This window comes from Akebia trifoliata, chromosome 7 (genome assembly GCF_017979445.1).
Source record: "Akebia trifoliata isolate Shusen 1 chromosome 7, ASM1797944v1, whole genome shotgun sequence".
In the NCBI taxonomy this organism is placed as follows: Eukaryota; Viridiplantae; Streptophyta; class Magnoliopsida; order Ranunculales; family Lardizabalaceae; genus Akebia; species Akebia trifoliata.
In genome coordinates this window covers 29,958,538-29,982,081 of record NC_141381.1, presented here as the reverse complement: position 1 = coordinate 29,982,081, position 23,544 = coordinate 29,958,538, and the positions used below count along the sequence as shown (strand labels likewise).

Sequence of the window (23,544 nt, the reverse complement as noted above, 5' to 3'; positions counted from 1 at the left end):
GCAAGGATGAGATGGAGGGTTTAGAGAAAGGGGAAGAGAAAAAGTTTAGAATTTGTAAGGATCTTAGGTTCATTTTTATGATAAAGTTGTCGTGAGTTTTCAATAACATGAATTACTTAATAAATATGAGCATTATATAGATTAAACAATTAATATTATCTTATTCTTCCTTTTTTTTTTCTTTGAGTCGTGATTTTCTGACTCCCCCTCTACTCTCTTGACGTGACATGTATACATAATCATAGACTTTTCCTCGAGATATAATTACATAAATTTATGGGGACGTGTTGTTGTGTATCTCGAAGGGTAAGATCTATGGTTTTATGTACATGCCACGTCAGGAGAGTATGTCAGAGGGGGAGTTAGGTTATTATTATTATCCTTTTTCTTTCTCTATGCAATAGAAATCTTGTTTAGTATGCTTCTTGAGGGAGCTAGTTCATCACAAAGTCATCATCATGAAAACCTAACACCAAAAGTTTGTGGTCATCTATTTAATAAATTAAACATCACCACCGCCATCACCAACAACACCACTAAATGGACCACCTAAATTTTCTTGTATATATATGATTGTTTTTGGGTATAAGTTCTTTATGTTTTTCAATGATTTTTTATTTTTTTACTTACATCTATCCATACTTTGACTAGTATTGAAAAGAGTTTGAGTAGATCAAAGAGATGTACATCTAATTTATAGTAACTCATTATGAATATACGCTTAAAATCAGGGTTTATTTGGGCAGTCAAAAATATCATTGGCAGCTGACGACATCTCGAAAGGACTACAATATTCCACCCCCGACACAAGGAAAACAATGTCGTGAGGAACTATGTTTTTCTCCATAGCTGTCAAAGGAGGAAGGACAACAAACAAACTCGCTTAAAGGAGAAATAAAATAACCCCAAAGAGAGAAAGAGAGAGAAAAAAAAAATTTTAATTTAGAGAAATTTACCATGCATGAATCACATCCTTGTAAACATAATCAATCACATATGAGAAAAACGCCATTACCATAAACAACAACAACAACAACAACAATAAAGCCTTATTCAAGCCTACTAATATCTATGAATGCTATATTGTATAATTAAAACTAAACTAACATAGATTACATACTAAAATTTTTAAAATGGTAATTTTGAATCCAATAAGTGGTGAGAGTCCGCATGTTGTGTGTTCGATTACCCAATAAGAGCAATATTTCCTTGGGGCCACTTGCGAGGGCGTTCCCTCACTTGATGCGAAGGGTGTTCCACATGATTGGGGAGGATCCCATATGCCTTGGTTTCAGCCTTGGCTCATCTAGTCCCCCTAGTCGGACGTAAGTCCGAATGCCTTGTTATCCAATAAAAAAAAAATAAATAAAAAAAATAACTTGGTGCTAATAATATGATGGATGTATGATACTTATTCAAGCATAGAAGACTGTAAAACACATAAAAATTTGCATAAAGGTTGTAAACCTCTAATAGCGATCTTTAATAAATCATAGTTTCTATTTCTTAGGTCTAGAGAAGATCTAGACCCTTAATTGTCTTACACAAGTCAAATCTAAATCCTTCAAAAAATTTATGGTCAAAACTATAAACTGATGTCGTGTTTGGGTGAATCTTGACCCTTGAATTATCTAAAGCTAATATGGGCTCTACATTTATTGTTGATGTGTAGCTAAGAAGGTTTGAGATTTTTAAGTCTAGAATGCTTGGAATTGGCTCTAGAGGTACCTTAAAGATGTCTTAGAAAACATTGCTCAGCATTGAAAAGTACAAAACCATTTACTAAAAAGAAATAAATGTAATTTAGAACAAATATTTACATATTTTTCAGTTTTTTAATAAACAAAAACCCATCCGATCATCGGTTCGGTTTTTAAAGCGTTTCAACTCACCACCTCCAACCCATGTTCTCTATATTTTTCTAATTGGTTTGTATATAATTAATAAGAGTTGATTTCTGTTGACTGAAGAAACAACAAAAAATCTTGATCATGTAAACACAAAATCTAACGGTTGAAAATTATTTTCAAGATAAATATTATCAGAATATATATTATTGAGATACGAATAAGATCTCAACCGTTATATTGTATATTTACACTGTGAAGATCTTGTGTTATTTCTTGAGTCAAAAACTTCATTTAATTTACCCATCAAAAGGAGAACAAAAGTCTTCCCACCTGTTGTTAATCAAGCCTGCCCAAGCCCAGACCCAACCTGTGTGGTCTGAGCTAAGCTTCAGCCAATTGAACTGGTAAGAGTTTGAGACTGGACTATAAATAGCCCATCACTTTAGATTTGGGTTGGAGGCCTTGTCCGATCCACCCATTAGCAGCCCAAAGTCCTAGCCCATATGTATCTCTGTAGTCAGACATGTAAATTGAATCCACTTGTTTAAGTCCATGTCCATTTGCCCATTTTCGAATCTGTTTGATTTCAAATGAACCAGTGATGCTCTTTTCTTCCTGTTCGAAACCTCTGCCATAAACCCTAATGTTTGCAACAGAGCAACAAAAACAAAAAAAAAAAAAAAAAACCTTTAAATTTCAGATCATGGGAGGAGCACCCAAGAGAAAACGAGGTCGAAAACCCCAAAAACCAGTCGCAGAAACCATGGATTTCCAAATTACAGTACCAGGAACCTCAACTCCATCCTCCATGGATGAAGTTTTCTCCCTTAGTAACGTTGAAATCGTAGATACAGACCCTCCAACAGCACGTAAGGGTAGAGGCAGACCTCGAAAAGATGGAACTCAAGCAAAGAAATCCGATACAGATATCATCTTGTCTTCTCCAGTGAGAAGGTCTTCTAGGGTTATTGAAAACGATAGAGATCGTGTAGATACAGTTGCAGAGCCTCCCCATGGATGGGAAAATGTAGCGGCGAAGGTAATGCCGTCAATGGATGCGGTGGTTAAGGTGTTTTGTGTTCACACCGAGCCGAATTTCTCGCTTCCGTGGCAGCGGAAGCGGCAGTATAGTTCGAGTAGTAGTGGGTTCATAATCAGTGGGCGGAGAGTATTGACAAATGCGCATTCGGTGGAGCATTTTACACAGGTGAAGCTCAAGAAGCGCGGGTCCGATACAAAATACTTGGCGACGGTGCTCGCTATTGGGACTGAGTGCGATATTGGTAATGGGTTTTTGTTTGTTTTAGTTCTATACTACTTGGGTTGTTCTAATTTTTTATTTATTGTTCTATTGAATTCTTGTTTGTTTCGGGCTAATTTACTTTTTTTTGGATTTGATATTACTTGTGTATTAGAGCATTTACAATGGAGCTATTTGTGGGTCTGCTTTTGTCGGACCCACTCGTTTTTTTCGTGTTTTTTTCTTCAATGGAGTTGCGAAAAACACTCTTTTAGTGTGTCAGCCTTCGAAGATGTTAACTATGGTTAACTAAATTGCTAGCCATGTTGGCATCGAATTCATCTGACCGTAAAGGTGGGGGTTTTATCATGTACAATGGAGCTCATAGTTTGTTAGGGTGGATTTGTTTGTTGTTTCGAGCTAATTTTGTTATTATTATCATTATTTTTTCGTTTTTTGGATTTGATATTAGTTGTGTATTTGGTATTTGAATTTCATGTTAAAGCCTTTTGGACATCAGCCAATTATCAAACATATTTTAAAAAATGGTTATAAACTTTGAAGGAGAGGATGATACTCTTTAGGAAGTAATTATTAGTACATTAGGCATGTTATTATTATTATTGTTTTTAAGGATTTTCTGTTCAAATAGGACCTCTAAACCGGCTTCCTCCTATTGGTGGGCCATTCAGTCGCCTAACACCTGGTTTATGTTACTGGGACTCGGTGAAGGTAATAATGCTATGGAGAATGATACTTGAACCATTCCTACAGCTACTAATAACCACCTCGGGGAAGAGGGGAGGGGGGGGGGGGGGGGGGGGAGGAATACCATTACTCCATGCATTCCATCCTGGTGCTTCAACTGCGAACATGTTAGCCCGGTCTCTCACTCAAATGTGGATCTAGATAAGTGATTGCGACAGAACTAACATCCCTAAGAAGGAGAAAATTTAAGGATTTCATGGCATTTTTGGTCACTCAAATCTTTAATGGATTTTGTTAATGTGTGCCCTTAGGGCACAAATCAAGATGCATTTAAAACAACTTGGAAATATGCATTTTAGGATATTTTTGGTAGAATTTTGTTTAGGGCATTTTAGGTATTAAAATAAATTTTGGAGGTGTAATTAATGCATCTTAACACGTGCATGTTTTGGTTATTCAGCCTTCAATATAAGAAGGTTTGCATAGAAATACCTTAAAAATGAATGCTTCAAAGCCTGGCATGTTTTTCTAGTTTCTTAATTGAGAAGGTTTCGTTAAAAAATCACAAAAAAAAAAGAGATAATGACGTGTAGGTCAAGATAGAATTGTTGACTCAGTTTTCGTTCAGTGAATTAAGAACCGGCTCATAAACATGGTCGATTTTCATGGTTGAACCATTAATTTATAAAAACCGACGGTTCGTAAGAAAATTTGGTTTTCAATGAACTGAACTGAGATTTCTAAGAAATCCGGCCAGACCTGGTTGATCCGGTCTGGTTTTTAAAACAATGAAAAGTGTAGTAAATGAAAAAAAAGAGTCAAGTATAAAGATTTTATATATATATATATATATATATATATATATGTATATTTGATAAGTATAAAGATTTCATAAATATTAAAAGGAGAGAACAAGGTAGGTTGAGATAACCCCCAAACAAGAAAGCGGAAAAAGAAAAGAAAAACAAATAAACAACAAAAGCCAACCAACTAATTACAAAGGCTATCCCATCTAAACACACAGTTCTCAAAAGACATCCCAACAAACTCCTTGTTTAACTTTGCCCAAAGAAACATAAAATCTCTATAAAAACCGTATGCGCATTACTTTCCTTGTCTTGGAACACCCTGTTGTTTCTCTCTTTCCAAAGACCCAAGCAATGGCCGAAGGAAGAATGGCCTATAGGTGTCTTTTCTACGAGAGAAGATATTATAAGCCCACCCTTCTACTAACAAGATGAAAGTTTTAGGAAAAACCCAATTCATCTGAAACAAGGATAGAAAAGAAGGAAGGAACGTGTAACTTAAAGGTAGAGACTAGGGTCTAGGGTATTGTAGGATGGCATGACTTAAGTAATGCCGAAAGAGATTCTTACGGAACTAAAAGAAATAGTCACTTATTGAAGGAAACATGGTCGTGGAATGATGAGGTTCAAAAGGCCTTACAAAAGGATCTACCAAAAGGAAAAAAGGTCTAGAAACTGCAAAAAAAACTTAGAAAAACATCTTCTAGAAAGGAAGCACAGAAAGTGATGAGTGATGTTAAAAATAATACATATGATGATTACAAGCTTGCACAAAAGACTTGCTTAACATGAGGTTTATGATGATTTATGTAATAAGTTGTGGAGTTAGTTTCAGAAATTAAACGAAGTAGACATTGGAGGCTTAGATTTTTATGTTAGATGCTTGAGATATTATTCATACTTACTGAATTGGGTATTAGAGGTGAAAGCAGCTTTTGGGATGGTAGGTGAGATAATTTAGTACCAAGAAGGGGTGTAATATTTGTGTAAAACACTGTATTGTCTTAACTAAAAGAGTGAGCGCATGCCAGATTAATGGAGAAAAAGTACGTACTACCTAGATAAGTGCATTCTTTTAGGTTGTTTAAAGTCTAATATTGTTTAACAGGTTTATGCATTTTGAATTATTTGTGTGTTTCGGATTGAATTTGTGCATTAAATACTTATCTTCAACATTTTTATTTTTTGATATGTAAAACTATATGTGTTTTTTTTGTTTTTGTTTTTGTTTGCTAATATGGAGATATTAAAGAATAAAGAGGGTGGAATCCCTAAGTATACAAGAGGGGGGGAGGGGTACAAGAGAAGGCTAGCATTTGTTAAAATGCTGCTTTAGAATGTAGATTTAGTATGACTATTTTGAACTAATATTATGTGAAACGGATGCCGATGAGTTTGAATTTGCATGTGAAACACGTGTTAATAACTTTGAATTAATTTATCACGTATTAATGACTCAGTAGTTTGAGATTTTGGGGTACATGAACTAAGACCACAATTTCTGTGTATGTGATTCCGCAGCATTGTTGACAGTTAGTGACAATGAGTTCTGGGAAGGTGTTTCACCTGTGGAATTCGGGTCTTTGCCTGCACTCCAAGATGCTGTCACTGTTGTTGGGTATCCAATTGGGGGAGACACGATTTCTGTGACAAGTGGTGTTGTCTCACGCATGGAGATCTTATCTTACGTCCATGGGTCCACCGAACTTTTGGGATTGCAGGTAATGGAATTGGTTATCAATTATATCCTAGTTTACTTGCTTGGCTTATTGATCTAATGCCCTTATCTCTTCTTTATGAGTTTCTTTTGCAGATAGATGCAGCTATAAACTCGGGAAATTCTGGTGGGCCTGCTTTTAATGGTAAGGGAAACTGTGTGGGTATTGCATTTCAGTCCCTTAAACATGAAGATGTGGAGAACATAGGTTATGTCATACCAACACCTGTCATTCGGCACTTCATTCAAGACTATGAGAAGAATGGAGGATATACAGGTAGTTTTCAATACCACTCATTCAGCACTTCATCTAAGGGGACATAACATTTATTTATTTATTTTTTGAGTCTCAAGATATGTTGACATATTTCCGAATTACATTTTTTTTAAATTGTATTGTTTTGTAGTCTTTTCTTGATGTGGGTTCAACTATTTTTTGTTTTTTCTAAAATTCATTTTTCCTAGGGCCTTCAGATGACATTTTCTTTTTTCATTCTCTTTCTTTTATTAATATTTTTTTGGTTTTAAGTCCGGAGACCTTTGACTACATTCCAGGGTTCCCAACGCTTGGAATTGAGTGGCAGAAGATGGAAAATCCTGATCTGCGCATGGCACTGGGGATGGGGCCAAACCAGAAAGGTGTACGTATTAAAAGAATTGAACCTACTGCTCCTGAATATCAGGTTTTGAAGCCATCTGATATTATCCTCAGCTTTGATGGGATTGACATTGCTAATGATGGAACAGGTAAGCATTTTCTCTCTTTTACGAGACTCAATGAACTTGTTTTATAATGCTTGGCCTTTTATATTGTTATTTTTGTGATTCTTTATTGTTCTTTCCACATTATTAAGTGTCTCTAATGGTATCATGTCAAATAATTTTACTTCCTGCCGAGGTTTAAAGTACTGCTTTAGTGGCCTTACTAAACAAGGACCTCAAATTTCTATTGCTATATCATGTGGACCAAAAGTGCTTTATTGTCAAAGAATAATAAATATATTATTTTGTGAAGGCATATACTGGAAAGGGTTGTGTTAGAATTTGTGCATTTGGCTCTTCTGCCTAATTCCTCTTGGATTAATAACTAAGTGTATTAATCAATTATGATAGAATGGTGAGAAAATCTTAGGAATTAGTTTTCCCAAATATCTCTTTTTCTCATCCTTTTGTCCATGCTGAATCGACTAAGATACCCCTGCTTGTAATAACCTATTCTTTTAAGTACATGGAGTAAAAAATTCATGGAATGTTATCACATTCAATAAAAGGGCTTGAATACCAATGTTTTCCTTATGAAAATTGTAAGGTCATGTAAAAGTACCATTTAATTATTTTTATCATATTTCCTCATTGACCTAATCTTTTTAAATGCCTCGATTATAATCAGAAAAAATCATTTTGGTCTGGTTCTTTGTGTTTTTTCTTAAATATAGTTAATGCTATTTAGTTAGCAATTCCAATGACTCAACATTGAGATGCTTGAGTGCACCCTTTGTTTCCTTCTGACAATTTGGAGAAGAGTCGTGCTGGAGTAACATTGAAATTGACATCGTTACACATATTGGTGTGCACAGAACCATAGATGCTTCTCACTCGTATCTCGATGGAAAACATCTATGGTTCTGTACACACATCCGCGTCAGCAATGTGTGAAACGATGTCAATTTCAATGTTACTTCAGCATTTTCCTTTGGAAAATATGGAGTGATATGGTAGGGATTTTGACAACGAAATTCCTCAGGTTTAGAAGCGACTAGGAAGCTTGTCAAGACAGTATTGGGAAGTGTTGCTTTGTTACTTTGCTTAGTAACTTGATCTGCACCTACTGCATTTCCTTCTTGTGAATATTATTTACCACAATTCTTAATTTCTTTTGATGGTTGGTGATTGTAGTGAAACTTCCTTTTTCCCCCCTTGAGACATTGAGTTGGTAGTTTAGCTATAGATTGGAACTGACAAGCTATTTAATTGACTTTGTTAAGTTATTACATTCACTTACTTTCATGGTGTTCTTTCAGTACCTTTTAGGCATGGAGAACGTATTGGTTTCAGTTACCTTGTTTCTCAAAAATACACCGGCGAGAATGCTCTAGTTAAAGTTCTACGGAATTCTCAAAATTTTGAATTCAACATAAACCTTTCAACTCACAAGCGGCTCATCCAAGCACATATCAAGGGCAGGCCTCCTTCGTATTACATAATTGCTGGATTTGTCTTCACAGCTATATCCGTTCCGTATCTCCGTTCTGAGGTGGGTGGTTTTAACTTTGATACCACTGTTACTCCTTGTTTCTCATTCTGTATTGCTGTCATGTGTAAGATGTTTAAAATGAATGTTGCCAGCTTCTCTCTTTCTTAAAGTAAGACTATTAGGAATTTCTATTTAACTCGACCATGAATTTCTTTGTTCTATCAGTGGCAAATAATTTTTTTAATTTATAGTAACTAGCTGAAACTGTTGTAGGTCTCTATATATGTGATTGTAGAGAAATTATTTTGATCATTTGATTGTTAGATTCCAATGCGATTGTCATGAATTTCGTTTGCTGCAACTTATCATTTTTTTTTCTTGCATTGCATTAATGTTAAAAAAATATTCATATTACAATTCATCTAATAGTTCACCCTTGCCGTAGATGATGCAAATTGCTTTCTTGTCAATCATGGAAGCAACTTCATTTCTTGGTCAATTAATCAGTTTCTTGTGCTTTTTGCTACTTTTCTTTCTCTCGCTTTGGTGGGTAGGTTCTCTGGGCGTCCTTTTTTTTGGGTGGGAGTTTGACGTGGTTTTGATGCCAAGTCTGTGGTATCACCACTCAGAATTTACCACCTAACTCTTGACTTTTTGTTCCACTTCAGTATTTATTAAAAATTTAACACTGAGTACTCTGCAGCATTGTGTGTTTTTTTCCTCTAATAGTAATAACTTGATTATCATAATTTTGTCATATTTGTTCTTCACAATTTAGAATTATAGATCTACCCGTCTAAGATTAAGAAAATATGTTTAAGATCCATCAAGCAATATAGCCCTTGAGTATACAATTGCTTCACTATGTTTATTCTTTTTAATTATTGATTGATGCTTTATTTTTTTTTGAATAGATGAGTTCATTACTAAAATAATAAGGTCAAGATACAAGCAGGTTCCTACTAGGAATTGCCAAGTAGGCCTATCCATCCAATATAACTAAATCACGGAAACATGTACTAAAATTGGCTTCACTGAAAGAGGTGCGAAACATGGACAACTGAAATAGGTGTATTAAAAAATGAATAATGCTGAAGTGACCTCAGGCTGGAACCTCATAGTGCATTTCTTGACGTGAAAGTGTGCAGGAATCATGGATGCTTTTCATCGAGATACGAGTGAAAAGCATCTATGGTTTCTATCCACTTTCACATCAAAAAGTGTGATATGAGGTTCCAGCTTGAGGTCACTCCAGCACGACTCTTAAAAAATTGCGTGGTTCAAGTTGTAATGTTTGTTGCATATAACATTCAAAAGAGAACCTAAGACGAAAAGCTTATCATTCTCAAACTAGGGAACTTTTTTCTTTTTATTCAATCTGAAAACATATTCACATAAGGTTGCACGTTTAAATGTTACCCTAACCATTGTTATTTCTGGGTTTTCACCAGTATGGAAAGGATTATGAATTTGAGGCACCAGTCAAAATATTGGAAAAGCACTTGCATGAGATGGCACAATCAGTAGATGAGCAACTCGTGGTGGTTTCTCAGGTTTCTTTTTCACTTCTTTTTGTCACTTAAAAAAAATTGTTTATCCCAATGCCTTCGTACTGTTAAGTATTCTTTGATCCTTGTCTACCTTACAAAGTTTGTTTGGGCAAATTTCTTATAGGTGCTTGTGGCGGACATAAATATTGGGTATGAGGAGATCGTCAACACTCAGGTAGGGATAGCCTTTGAGAAACCGTAGCTATTGTGCTATAGTTAGCATTGTTGCTTTCAACACTATCAGTTCCCGTCCTGAAATCCTTCTCCTCATGTTGTTTAGGTTCTTGCTTTCAATGGTAAACCTGTCAAAAATTTGAAGGGCTTGGCCACCATGGTAGAGAACTGCAATGATGAATTTCTGCAGTTTGACCTGGAGTACCAACAGGTCTCTCTCTCTCTCTCACACACACACACACACAGAGATACACGCACACTCATTGCTCAGCCATTCTCTCTGTTCACATGCAGATAGTTGTCTTACAAACTAAGACTGCCAAAGCAGCAACGCAAGATATTCTTACAATGCACTGTATACCTTCGGCGATGTCTGACGATCTCAAGAGATGAAGTAGAAGCTTCAAAAGGGGAAAGGAGAGTGAACTCGACCAATAGGGTAAGGAACACTCGGAACTTTTGTTGATACTTTATTAGCATGTTTTGTTTGCATCCCATTTGGGGGATACCTGGTTTTGGGTTGTAAATAGTTTCTTTGTAACAGTTGGATACATCACAGTGGTAGGGATTAAGACGTACTCTTAAGCAAGGAGTGGTGGAAAGGCTTTAGTGTTTTTAGGTCATATCTTCAGCATAACAGCATTCAGTATTTGGAAAAAAGAAAAAAAAAAAGTCTATACGATTGTACATGGAAAATGGGTGGGGAAAAGATTTTGTATGCTTGCACGTTTTCCCTGGAAAACAATTTTTCAACTGTTTTCTCAATGGGACTCGAACAGCCCCTCCTTCCACCCTTATTATTTCACAAGAAACCATGAAAAAAATTATCCAATTGCAATTCCACTTTCATTTGGATATATATATATATCATCTGGGTTAAGTGTATGAAATTACTTTTAAAAAGTGAAAAAATCTAAACATTTTAAAATGAAATTACTTTCTATTTTTTCAAATATATTCTCTCTCAAAAATCTATATATATATATTTTGGTTAGATTCTCAAGGCTACTTTTTTTCATAGGTATTTTCTATTTTGTATCCAAACAACATGCTTTAGGCATTGTAAACGATGATAGAAAATAAATTCGGTGCAATTGAGAAAGGCATCTTGTCTTTTGACTCGTTCTCTTGATTGTTGGATCCCAAATTGTGTTACTCTTGTAATTGGAAATGATGGGACCTAGTAAGCACCACCAGGTTTGGGATTGAACCAATATCGAAAATAGTCTGACTAGTCTTACTAAGGGTCCTAGGGCTCACCTTGTGGCATCCAAAAACATTATCAACAAAATTCTCTGACCCTTAAAATTTTTTTTTTTCCTGAAAAATGTTATTTTTCACAATTGAATTTTAATTTGAAGTATTGGGAGTCATGTGGATGTTTAGTAGTCGTCCATTTTCAAAATCTTGGATCAAGCTTAAAAGAAAAATTTTCTTCTTCTTTGGATCTGAGTTTTTTAATTTTATTTTATTTATATGAAATTTAGAGGGCTGTGGTGTTGAATTGCTAATGTGATAATCCATTTGAGCAAAACGGCCCTTAGGAAGGTTCAAAATTTTACTATTTTAGAAGGGTAAGTGTTTCGCTATCAAAAATCTCTTGCACTTCTTGAAGTTAATAGTAATGCTTAATCTGGTTTTGGTTAATACATGCATTTAAAACTAGAAAGACCAAAAATATCATCCTCAAATATGAGATAGGAAATAACTGGTTCACCAATTACAACCCTCTACCATTGAACATTCCTTGGTAATATGTCATTCCTCCACTCTGGGTGCTTATGATTTGGACTCCAATGGAGTCCGATGCTTATGCACCTCGGGTGAAAGATTAAAACCCTCCTCCCACACGAGTGCATGCCATGTAAGCCACAATGCAAGGAATTAATACTTAAAATGTCTCGTTTTCAAAATTTTCCTGATTAATGGCTTATGTGGCGTGCATTGAGGTGTGGGAGGAGGGTTTCAATCCTCCACTTTGGGTGCGTATGACCTAGACTCTAATGAAAAATATAGATTCCAATTAATGATTTTTTTATATATTAATAGTTAAAATATAGGGTTGAAAACACATTTCATAATCTAATTAATCCATTTATGTTCAACCTAATCGATACTTTCGAAAAGTCGAATTAAATGTATAAATAGTGCTACTCTGACGATGCATTGACAGGCTTGGTGGAGTCAAAATGAAGCCCGATGTCACCAACCAATATGCTGTACTAGATTGCCATAAAGGCATGTGTGGGGTTACTTTAGATCATCCTTTCATGACTTGAGATTCCACGTAAAAAAAAGTGATCGTCCCACTTCCCTTAAAAAAGAAATGTTGTTCAAACCAGAATCACTTTTAAGACTAAGAAAAAATAGAAGAGGACAAAATAAAAAAGACTTAGCTTTGCTTACAAAGGTGTTGAGGAGACTCAAAAAGCATACCTAACTGAAATTCTAATTCAGTCGTGCTCAGTGACTACCATTCACACTGTTGTCGTGGAGGTGCATGCAATACCAGGGGAGAAGTCAGGATTTTGCTCATGTGGGGGCAACCAAGAGTAGAAAAAAAATTGTGAGAACAATTAAGAGTGAAAAAAATAATTGGGGGAGGGGCAATTAAGAGTGGAATTTTTTTTTTTTTTTTTTTGTAAGGGCAATAATGACAGATTACTTTATCTGCCGCTAAAATCTATTTCAATAGCACATTAATCCATAAAATTTGAAAACTCTTGTACGAGCAAATGCCCTCATTACCCTCACTCTGTACAATACCATAGTGAGGTTGGGTGGGCCTAGGCTTGGGTTTTGGATCCTAGTTAAATTAAAACCAGAGCCATACTTGACTCGAAACAACCCACCCAAAAATGGCTCCCTAGGGGCTAAAATAAATGGGCCATGTCATTAGTTAAAAATACAAGGGGTTTCTCAAATTAAAATATAAATATAAGGGCAAATTAGGGTTAATTGCCCCCCCGCCCCGCCCCGCCCATGGTTAACAATAACAATTGAACTTGTGAGTTGTGAAACTTCTACTTGAAAGTTGATATTAAAAATTGTAACTTTGGTGTTTGATTGCATAGAAATACACACTTGAAGAAAAATAAAAAATCAAAAAAAGAAAATTAATTTCAAGGGTATGAAAATAGATTTGGAGTCCTTACTAAGTAAAGAATTAACTTTTACTTAGGGTCTCTGACCTCAAAAGGATTACCACATTGGCAATTCAACACCACAGCCCTCTAGATTTCATGGAAAAACTTAGAATCATGGGTATTTTTTTGGCTTGATCTATGGTTTTGAAAATAAACACCTACCCAACTTCCATGGACTCTCAAATTTAAAATTTAAAATTTAAATTCATCCGTGAAAAATTATGTTTTCTTGAAGAATTTTTTTTATTATATTAATTTTAAAATTTATAGAATTTTGTCCTCTACAACTACGTGGCATTAGATCATGTTTTCGGATGCTACAAGGTGAGCTCAACAACCCTTAGTAAGAGCTGAAATCTTACTAAGTTAGTGAGGCTAGTTAGACTCCTAATGATTAAGTGTTCCAAACACAATCTCACACGACTATCGCCATCTTTCATACTCAAAGCTCCGATTTTCAAACACGACGGCACCACACCTATACATTTGTGTGTAATTGCAATTGCTAACTGATGCACACCCGTCCAAACCTCCTAAACCGTCCGATCCCATGACTAGTCTTAATCAGAATTGTTTGAGTTTGTCTTTATCTGGAAATTTCTTTGAACACCCGTTATGGGGGCTTATCTCTGTAGTAGGTTAAGTCAACTCTTTCTGACTTTTATTATTTTTCCACCAATCAGAATGATCAAAAGCGCGTTGAGAGCAGCAAACTTTGAATCTAAAACTGTCTTTTTATCACGTGGAAACTCTCATCCTTCTGTCTTCCTCTCTATCTCTACTACAGTTTTCATGCAAGCTTACTATATAAATGAGAGCTCATCACGCTCTCTCTACACTAAGAAGTAAGTACTTACTACTACTTGTTCTACCCTTTAAGCCATGGCCTTCCCGAACAACTTGATCACATTATGTCTTCTTTCCATCCTTGTGTGCGCTTCTAACGCTCAGCTTTCGACTACTTTTTACGCGACTACTTGTCCTAATTTACAGACCATTGTGCGCAGAGTCATGACCCAAACCATTAACTCGACTCCTAGAATGGGCGCCTCCATTCTCCGCTTATTCTTCCATGATTGCTTTGTAAATGTGAGATTCTTCAATTATTTTTGTTCTCTATAAGACTTTTATTTAGATTGTATTTGGCGTTTAACGATGCTGTACATACGTGTTCCATGCATGGTTTAATTCATACAAACAATTTGGGAGTGTTTTTTACGAGACATTTCAGTTTCGGCCTAGACCAAAATGAAACAACAATCTCGAAAATTGAATGTTCCAAGAATTTTTGTATTGTCTTGGAATGGTTCGGTCGAGAGTATCTCCATTTTCCTCCCGACAAAAACGTTAGATGACATTTTTCTCTCAATTTTACTGCACAATTATTTAGATCATAAGGGGAAAAAAAGTAAGATGCTACAAGTTCTTTACTTATTAAGTGCATTATAAATGTTTGAATTGCACCTAAACTAGAACTACATTCATGTAGACATGTTAATGAAATCATTTTGTTTTTGTTTTTGGATGGTATGCTAATGAAATCATCCTTCTAGACCGTCCCACATGTTATCTATAGCAAGAGACCACTAACTTTGTAGTTATGAATGTGTTGGGCATTTTGTAGATGCAATATTTTAAATCGGGATTGATATTATTCTATGATCATGCAAAGACATCTTTATAATCAAACATGACGTCTTTTCAGATTTCTATTCTTAAAGAAACTAAAAAGAGTTGTGATTTTCTGACTCCCCCCTTTGACATACACTCGTGATGTGGCATGTGCCAACATCATAGGTTTTTCCCTCAAGATACTCAACTGCATATCTCCATAAAAATATGTAGTTGTGTATTTCAAGGAAAAAAAAAATATGGTTCTAACACATGCCATATGTCGGAAGGGGGTGTCGGTTTATCATTATTCAACTAAAACATGTGACCTCTCAATAACAATGACTCAACTGCATATCTCCATAAAGATATGTAGTTGTGTATTTCAAGGAAAAAAAATCTATGGTTCTAACACATGCCATATGTCGGAAGGGGTGTCGGTTTATCATTATTCAACTAAAACATGTGACCTCTCAATAACAATGCATGTATTAGGCATTGAGTATGTATGATTGACGTTCCACTTTTTGACTTGCTTCAATTATTTATTAGAAGGTTACAGCTATTTTGTTTAAAAAGTCAAAAGTACATTTATTTTTTCTTTTCAATTTCAATCAAATCAACTCTAGACATTAGTTTTGTGATTCATGAAACATCAATGGTTTTATTCCTAACATGCCTTGAGTTTTCAGGGTTGCAATGCTTCAATCCTTCTCGATGACACACCTACATTCACTGGTGAGCAAAGTGCAGGGCCAAACCAAAACTCTGCTCGGGGTTTCGGAGTGATTGACACCATTAAAACCCAGGTTGAAGCGTCTTGCAATGGAACGGTATCATGTGCAGACATACTAGCCCTTGCTGCTAGGGATGGAGTCTTCTTGGTTAGTATGACAAACTATTCAAAAGACTTATAACACACTAATTAATGAAATTATGTATAATACACCAAACAAAGATATTGATACACCAAAAGGTCCTTAAAAATAGAATGGTTATCTGCATCCCAAACATTATATAATTTCATGAGCAAATTACCACTTCATGTGCTGAATATGGCAAAATTCCGATTCCAGTACATTTTACATTTTAATTCCCAAAGTTCGTCACTTTTATAATCAACGATCTCCTTGATAAATTACCAACATTCTAGCCCTTAAAAATATTAAGGGGTATTAGACTTTAATATTACTTGCGGTCTCGCTGGTAATTTATCTCCGAGATCGCTGATCATAAAAGTGATGATCTCGCTGGAAAACATGTTTTGGGAATTAAAATGAGCAGTGTTCAAAAACTGGAATTTTACCATAATTAAGTTGCACGTGCTTACAAAGATTTCTCTAATTTCATTATATGGTGTGGCTATATAAGGTCACTTCAAATATATTTTCATTTCTCTAATTTGTGTCAATTACTGTTACTTACCCAAATATATTGCACTTGCAGCTAGGTGGACCTTCGTGGAACGTACCGCTTGGAAGACGTGATTCAACTACAGCAAGTCAGAGTGCGGCAAACAGCCAGATCCCATCACCATCTTCCAGCCTTGCCACACTCATCTCCATGTTTTCCGCTAAGGGCCTAACTGCACAAGACATGACTGTGCTCTCAGGTGCCCATTCCATAGGCAGTGCACAGTGCAACTTTTTCACTACCCGTATTTACAATGAAACTAACATCGATCCTAGATTCGCCACCCTCCGAAGAACTAATTGCCCTTTCAGTGGTAATGCAAACTTGGCCCCCCTCGATATACAGTCAGCTTTCCAATTTGACAATAATTACTACCAAAATCTCGTAGTGCAGCGTGGGCTCCTTCACTCGGATCAAGTGCTCTTCAATAATGGGTCACAGGATGCGCTGGTTCGGACATATAGTCTTAATAATGGACGTTTTACTAGTGACTTCGCTGCAGCTATGGTGAAGTTGGGCAATATCAGTCCCCTTACGGGTACCCGCGGGCAGATACGAAGGTTCTGTGGGAGGACTAACTGAAGTGATGGCTCTTGGGTGCGGGTGGGTGTGGGGATGAGGTGAAAATTATCGGATAGACAGCAATGAGGGGTAGTGTGTGGGCCATGGAATTACATCCATGTCCCTAGTAATTCTTCACCATCTGATCGGCAGTAAATCGTTGATATTGAAGTGCCCGATAAGGGGTGTACTAAGTGTAAGTTATTTAGTTGTATGCAAATTTATAAATGTATTTGGATGAACTCCATATGAGAAGCCAAACATTATGTAATGTGTTGGAAGATAAATGAATCCCACAAACAATGGATGAACTCTTATCTTGACACTATACATGATGTGTGCAATTAAGGGGAATTACACGTACTTACATGCATGGTGTACCAAACAAGTGATTATAGTTCAATAAGGACAACAAATTTACTTGTCAAACCTTCTATTTATGTGTCCAAGACACCTATTTTTGCTTCAAACGTGCTTGTCATCTTGCAAGAGAGAGATCTTGTGTGAGGAGAAATAATCATCAAATATAGGGGAGTACAAATGGGAAAGTGCAATATGTGGAGCTTGGCCTTTGAATTTTACTTGGGTAGTATTTCAATTACAGATTTCTATTTCGACCTCGAAACAATTAATATTGCCTCAACCTTGGATTGTACCATCTTTATGACGAATAATGCTGTCCCAACCTTAGAAAATACTATTCTAGGTTCTGATCACTTGACCTATGTGCTTTGTACTATCTTCTATTTAGGTTTCTAACTTCTTATCATACTTAGGTGCTTAATGCAAACATCTCAAAGTGCCATATACCATCCAACATAAAAGAACCTGTGGGCTCGAAGGCCAACCTGAAAATGAAGGCCCAAGCCTGGTCCGGAGTTATGGTTGGATGGATCTAGGTTTAGGTTTTTGGAAGCCTGGCTCAATTAAAGCCTGAGCCCAACTCGACTTGGGCCAACCTACCCCGGTAAAGGTTCTTCTGAGACTTAAAAAAATTTCACACCCCAAACCACCATTAAAAATATTTAACAAGCCTGTGGCCTAGCTTTATCCAAAATGCTCAAATTAAGCCCAATATTCTATAGGGCCGTGGGATTCTAAAGTAGCCTAACCCAATATTATTTGGGCGTGACTGGCTCGATTTACACCTCGAGTCCAACCTAAGGTGTGTTTGAAAAAGGAGAGTCAACTGTGAGAGATGAACTCCTACCACTTCAACTTCTGAAAGTTAATTGTAACTTTGGTGTTTGGTTGCATAAAAGTATATGAGTGATATTTTGCTCATAATATTTCAACCGTTTGACATGTGGCACAAACAAACAAAATCAATAGAGAGAAAAATTCTCTATCTTGCTTCCACACATCCTCAATCCAACAATTTTAATTTTAAGATTTTAAATCTTAAAAAGGATTGTTGAGCCTAGATGGATTATTACATTGACAATCTAACACCACAACCTTATAAATTTTATAAAAAAACTTAAATTAAAAAAAAAAAAACTTTTTTTTTAGCTTGATCGAAGGTGTTGAAAATGAATAACTACCGAACACTCAAATTTAAAATTAATATTCAACGGTGAAAAATAACTTTATTTTTTGAATTTTTTTTAATTCATAGAATTTTATCCTTTACAAACCCACGGCATTGGATCATGTTTTTTAATGTCACAAAGTGATGTGATCAAAAAATTTCCCTTTTCCTTCATTATCAGGAGAGAGAAAATTTTCTCTCTTTTTTAGTGTCTTTTGCGCCACATGTCAAATGACTGCGTTGCTGTGAGCAAAAAATCACTAAGAAGTATGCACTTGAAAGAAAATAAAAAATGCAAGTCTTGGAGTGTTGTGTTTCATGTAAGAAACACGAGAGAGAGAGAGAGGAGAGAGAGAGAGAGAGAGAGAGAGAATTCAAAGGATTGCTTCGACTTTTTTCTCTTTGAATTTTATTGATGTGAATTGAATAAAATAACTGATTTTCCAGAAAAATTAAGATCATTTGGTGAAAAAAAAAATTTGTAACTAAGAATACTTTAAACCCAAACGAAAAATTGATAGATTCATGTTGGAATGTTGGAGTGACATTTAAATTCACATCGAGTAACACATTGTTGACATGGCACATACATAATCATAGATGCTTTTCGATCCCCTTATCTTGATGAAAAGCATTTATGATTTTATACACATCCACGTCAGCAATGTGTTTATCTAGAAGCTCCGGCATCTAGTTGAAGAGTTGGTGGGTTGACAACTCATGATTGAAGCGTTCAAAATACACAATCTCACGTAACTAACGTGAGTTGCACTCAAAGCTTCAATTTTCAAACACAACGCTATACATTTTTGTGCCAGTTGCAAACTGAGGCACACCTCCCAACCTCCTAACCGTCCGATCCCATTACTAACCTTGATCAGATGACCCTATATGCAATCATTTTGATCCTCAAAAATTGATTGAGTTTGTCTTCATCTAGAAATTTCTTTGAACACGCATGATGGAGGGTCCTACCTCTGTAGTAGGTTAAGTCAACTCTTCCGGACTTTTCCACTAATCAGAATAATCAAAAGCGCGTTGAGAGCACAAAAGTTTGAATCTAAAACTGTCTTTTTCTTACGTGGAAACTCTCATCCCTTCTGTCTTCCTCTCTATCTCTACTACAGTTAACATGCAAGTTTACTATATAAATGAGAGCTCATCATGCTTTCTCTACACTAAGAAGTAAGAAGTACTTACTACTACTATTACTACTTCTTCTACCCTTTGAGCCATGGCCTTCCCTAACAACTTCTTGATCACAGTCTGTCTTCTTTCCATCCTTGTGTGCGCTTCTAACGCGCAGCTTTCAACTACTTTTTACAGGACTACTTGTCCTAATTTACAGACCATTGTACGTAGAGTCATGACCCAAACCATTAACTCGGATCCTAGAATGGGTGCCTCCATTCTTCGCTTATTTTTCCATGATTGCTTCGTAAATGTGAGATTCTTCAATAATTATTTTTGTTCTCTATTGGACTTTTGTTTAGATTGTACATATTTTGGCGGTTAATGATGTTGTTCTATGCATATATAGTTAATTTAACTCATATGTACAATTTCAGAGTGTTTGTTTTGAGACATTTCGATTCCGGTCTAGACCAAAATAAAACAATAATCTCGAAACATCGACTGTTTCAAGAATGTTCACCAAAATGTCTCAAGAACTTTTGTTAAGTCCTATGAGCTGCACAGAACAATTAAGTATCAAGTACCTAGGGGTGCAACTTGGTTCCGTTCAAATCGAGAACCAAACCAAACCGATAGTTTTGGGGTGGTTTGGAACAAATTGTGGTTCAGCTCCGACGGGTTATGAAAATGGAGAACCAATCTATTTGGTTTGGTTCTCGGATTAAGCTTGTATAGAACCGAACCAAACCGAAAATCGAAACCCTATACAATAAATAAATATATATGTATATAATAATTATTATAAATTATTTTAGGAGTTAGGACATAGAATAATGATCTTTTATGAGTAAACTAATGACTTTTTATGGATAGATTTGTGATTTATCATATGAAATTTTATGTTTTTTTTTTCATTAAAAAATATTACTTACAATTTATAGAATATTGGCAATCCGCAGAATTGAACCAAACCAAATCGACTTTAATTCGATTTGGGTTGGTTTGGTTTTGGTTCTTATTTAGTGGAACCAACCATGTCGGTTCGATTCCAATTTGACCTCAAACCGAACCAAGTTGCACCCATACAAGTACCCATAGATGTTTCCCAGAGTTGCATATATCACAAAACGATTTCTTTCAAATTCATTACTGGTGGTCACACTTTCTCATAGTCTTGTTTTATTTTATATTTTATTTTTAATAATTTTCCTGCACATTAAATCACTTTTTCTCTGAAAATCAATTTTTTTGTCAACTTTCCTGCACAATTATATTAGATCACATGAAAAAAAAAATGTAAGATGCTACAAATTCTTTGCTTATTACACAATGCGAAAAAGCTCAAATTTGGCAGTTTTGGGCCATCAAATTTTATAAAATTTGACGGACCAAGAGGTCAAATTTTTCATTGTCAAATTTTTTTTTTTTTTCAATGGGTCGAAACTGTCAAATTAATGAAAGATGAGAGAAATTCGATAGTTCTAAACCGTCAAATCTGGGAACATCAAGAATTTTACAGTCCTAGACCGTCAAAATTCAGTTTCTAAAATTCGTAAGTCTTGGTCCGTCAATTTTTTATGTCGAATTTTTCAATTTTCATGTAGTGTTAAGTGAATTTTAGGTGTTTGAATTACTCCTAAACTAGAACTTCATTCATGCAGACATGTTAATGAAATCATGCTTCTCGACCGCACATGTGTTATGTTCGATCTTCAATCACTAGCCAATCCTAGACCGTCCCACGTGATCTATAGAAAGAGACTAACTTGTAGTTATAAATGGGTTTGATTTTTTTGCATATGCAATATTTTAAATTGGGATTGATATTATTGTAAGTCCATGCAAAGAGATCTACGACATCTGTTTTTTAGTTTTATTTTGACTTTTATTCCTCGAAAAATTAAAAAAATGTGATCCCTCATTAACAATACATATATTAGGCATTGGGCATGTATGATTGACTTTTCACTTTTTGACTTGCTTCAATTATTAGAAGTCTTGCAAGGTTACAGCTGTGGTGTTCAACAAAGTCAAAAGTACATATTTTTTCTTAAATTTCAATCAGATCAATAATCTAAAGTACTATAGTTTTGTGGTTCATGAAACATCAATGATTTTGTTCCTAACACATCGAGGTTTCAGGGTTGTGATGCTTCGATCCTTCTTGATGACACACCTACGTTTACTGGTGAGCAAAATGCAGGGCCAAACCGAAACTCTGCTCGAGGCTACGAAGTGATTGACACCATTAAAACTCAGGTCGAAGCCTCGTGCAATGGAACAGTATCATGTGCAGACATACTAGCCCTTGCTGCTAGGGATGGAGTATTCCTGGTTAGTATAAAAAACCATTCAAAATAAGACTTATATTATGAGTCCAAGTTTTCTTATAGCACACAAATTAATGAAATTATATATAATACACCAAACAAAGATTTAGACACACCAACGACAAACAACCTTTGATTTCTATCTTGATCACTTTCTCGCCCTTATAAATTGTTCCTTTTAGCACTCAAAAAGTGTTTCAATGCGATCATTAAACATAGTCTGGTTATCCGCACCCCAAAAGATATATAATTTCATTTTTTTGGTGTGATAATTATATAAGCTATCTTCAAAGGGGACGGATAAAGGGACATATGTAAAAATAATGTAATAATAATAAATTTTGAAAATATGGGTTAGAAGTTTCGGATTAAGCCGATTTTTTGTGAGGATGATCTCTATGATGAGAAGGTCATTTTAGAAAAATATCAGTCCAATCTGAAACTTCTAACCCAATCAAAAGTGACTTAGAACGTGGGCTGTGGATTTTTTACTAATAATTTGTAAATCACTTTTGATGGACTTAGAAGTTTCAGATTGAGCTGATTTTTTGCGAGGATGATCTTCTCATCATAGAGACCATCCCCACAAAAAATCAGCTCAATCCAAAACCTCTAACCTATATTTTGAAAAACCATTGTTTTTACATATGTCCCATGATCCGCCCCCATCTTCAAAATACAAAATTATAACCTCATGGATCACTACACATATTTGTGTCAATTACTGTTGGTTACCCAAATATTTTATACTTGCAGCTACGTGGACCGTCATGGAATGTACCACTCGGAAGACGGGATGCAACCACAGCAAGCCAGAGCGCGGCAAACAACCAGATCCCATCACCATTTTCTGACCTCCCCACACTCATCTCCATGTTTTCCACTAAGGGTCTTAATGCACAGGACATGACTGTGCTCTCAGGTGCCCATTCCATAGGCCAAGCACAATGCAGCCTCTTTCGTACCCGTATCTACAATGAAACCAACATCGATCCTAGATTTGCCACCACCCGAAGGACTACTTGCCCTTTCACGGGTGGTAATACAAATTTGGCCCCCCTCGATGTACAGACTGCGAACCAATTTGACAATAATTACTACCAAAATCTCGTTGCACAACGTGGGCTCCTTCACTCGGATCAAGTGCTCTTCAATAATGGGTCACAGGATGCACTGGTTCGGACATATAGTCTTAATAATGGACGTTTTACTAGCGACTTCGCTGCAGCTATGGTGAAGTTGGGCAATATCAGTCCACTTACGGGTACCCGTGGGGAGATTAGAAGGGTCTGCGGGAGGATTAACTAAATCGGACGGACAAAAATGTGGCGTAGTGTGTGGGTCATGGACTAGCATCCATGTCCTTAGTAATTCTTACCTTCTGATCGGAATCAAATTGATGAGATTGAAGTGCCTGATAAGGGGTGTACTAAGTGTAATTTATTAAGTTGTACGCAAATTTATAAATGTATTTGGAATAACTCTGTATCAGTAGCCAAACATTATGTACTGTGTTGGAAGATAAATGAATCCCACTAAAATGGATGAGATCTTATCTTGACATGAGTATATGGAATTA

The 23,544-nt window shown here is 35.8% G+C and overlaps 3 protein-coding genes across 5 annotated transcripts; all 3 read left to right on the top strand.

The window, feature by feature from the left end:
• The first annotated feature begins 2,417 nt into the window (after window positions 1-2,417).
• Window positions 2,418-11,004, top strand: LOC147398911 (protease Do-like 9). 3 transcript variants are annotated; one of them, XM_086448251.1, is made up of 10 exons: window positions 2,418-3,133; window positions 6,126-6,325; window positions 6,418-6,598; window positions 6,877-7,068; window positions 8,343-8,575; window positions 9,967-10,068; window positions 10,190-10,240; window positions 10,346-10,450; window positions 10,534-10,678; window positions 10,784-11,004. In XM_086448251.1, the coding sequence occupies exons 1-9, from the start codon at window positions 2,494-2,496 to the stop codon at window positions 10,630-10,632; spliced, it is 1,803 nt and encodes a 600-aa protein (XP_086304377.1). In that variant the 5' UTR covers window positions 2,418-2,493; the 3' UTR covers window positions 10,633-10,678; window positions 10,784-11,004. The 3 variants fall into 3 exon arrangements, with proteins under 3 accessions (XP_086304377.1, XP_086304376.1, XP_086304378.1); XM_086448250.1 differs by having other exon boundaries at window positions 2,419-3,133; window positions 10,534-11,004; XM_086448252.1 differs by lacking the exon at window positions 2,418-3,133 and adding an exon at window positions 3,247-3,444 and having other exon boundaries at window positions 10,534-11,004.
• A 3,210-nt stretch (window positions 11,005-14,214) lies between these two features.
• LOC147398910 (peroxidase P7-like) lies at window positions 14,215-17,273 on the top strand. Its single transcript, XM_086448254.1, has 3 exons — window positions 14,215-14,474; window positions 15,689-15,880; window positions 16,443-17,273. The coding sequence occupies exons 1-3, from the start codon at window positions 14,268-14,270 to the stop codon at window positions 16,989-16,991; spliced, it is 948 nt and encodes a 315-aa protein (XP_086304380.1). The 5' UTR covers window positions 14,215-14,267; the 3' UTR covers window positions 16,992-17,273.
• A 2,419-nt stretch (window positions 17,274-19,692) lies between these two features.
• LOC147398909 (peroxidase P7-like) lies at window positions 19,693-23,514 on the top strand. The gene is made up of 3 exons (XM_086448249.1): window positions 19,693-19,945; window positions 21,778-21,969; window positions 22,722-23,514. Exons 1-3 carry the CDS (start codon window positions 19,736-19,738, stop codon window positions 23,271-23,273), a joined length of 954 nt encoding a protein of 317 aa, XP_086304375.1. The 5' UTR covers window positions 19,693-19,735; the 3' UTR covers window positions 23,274-23,514.
• Window positions 23,515-23,544: the final 30 nt, after the last annotated feature.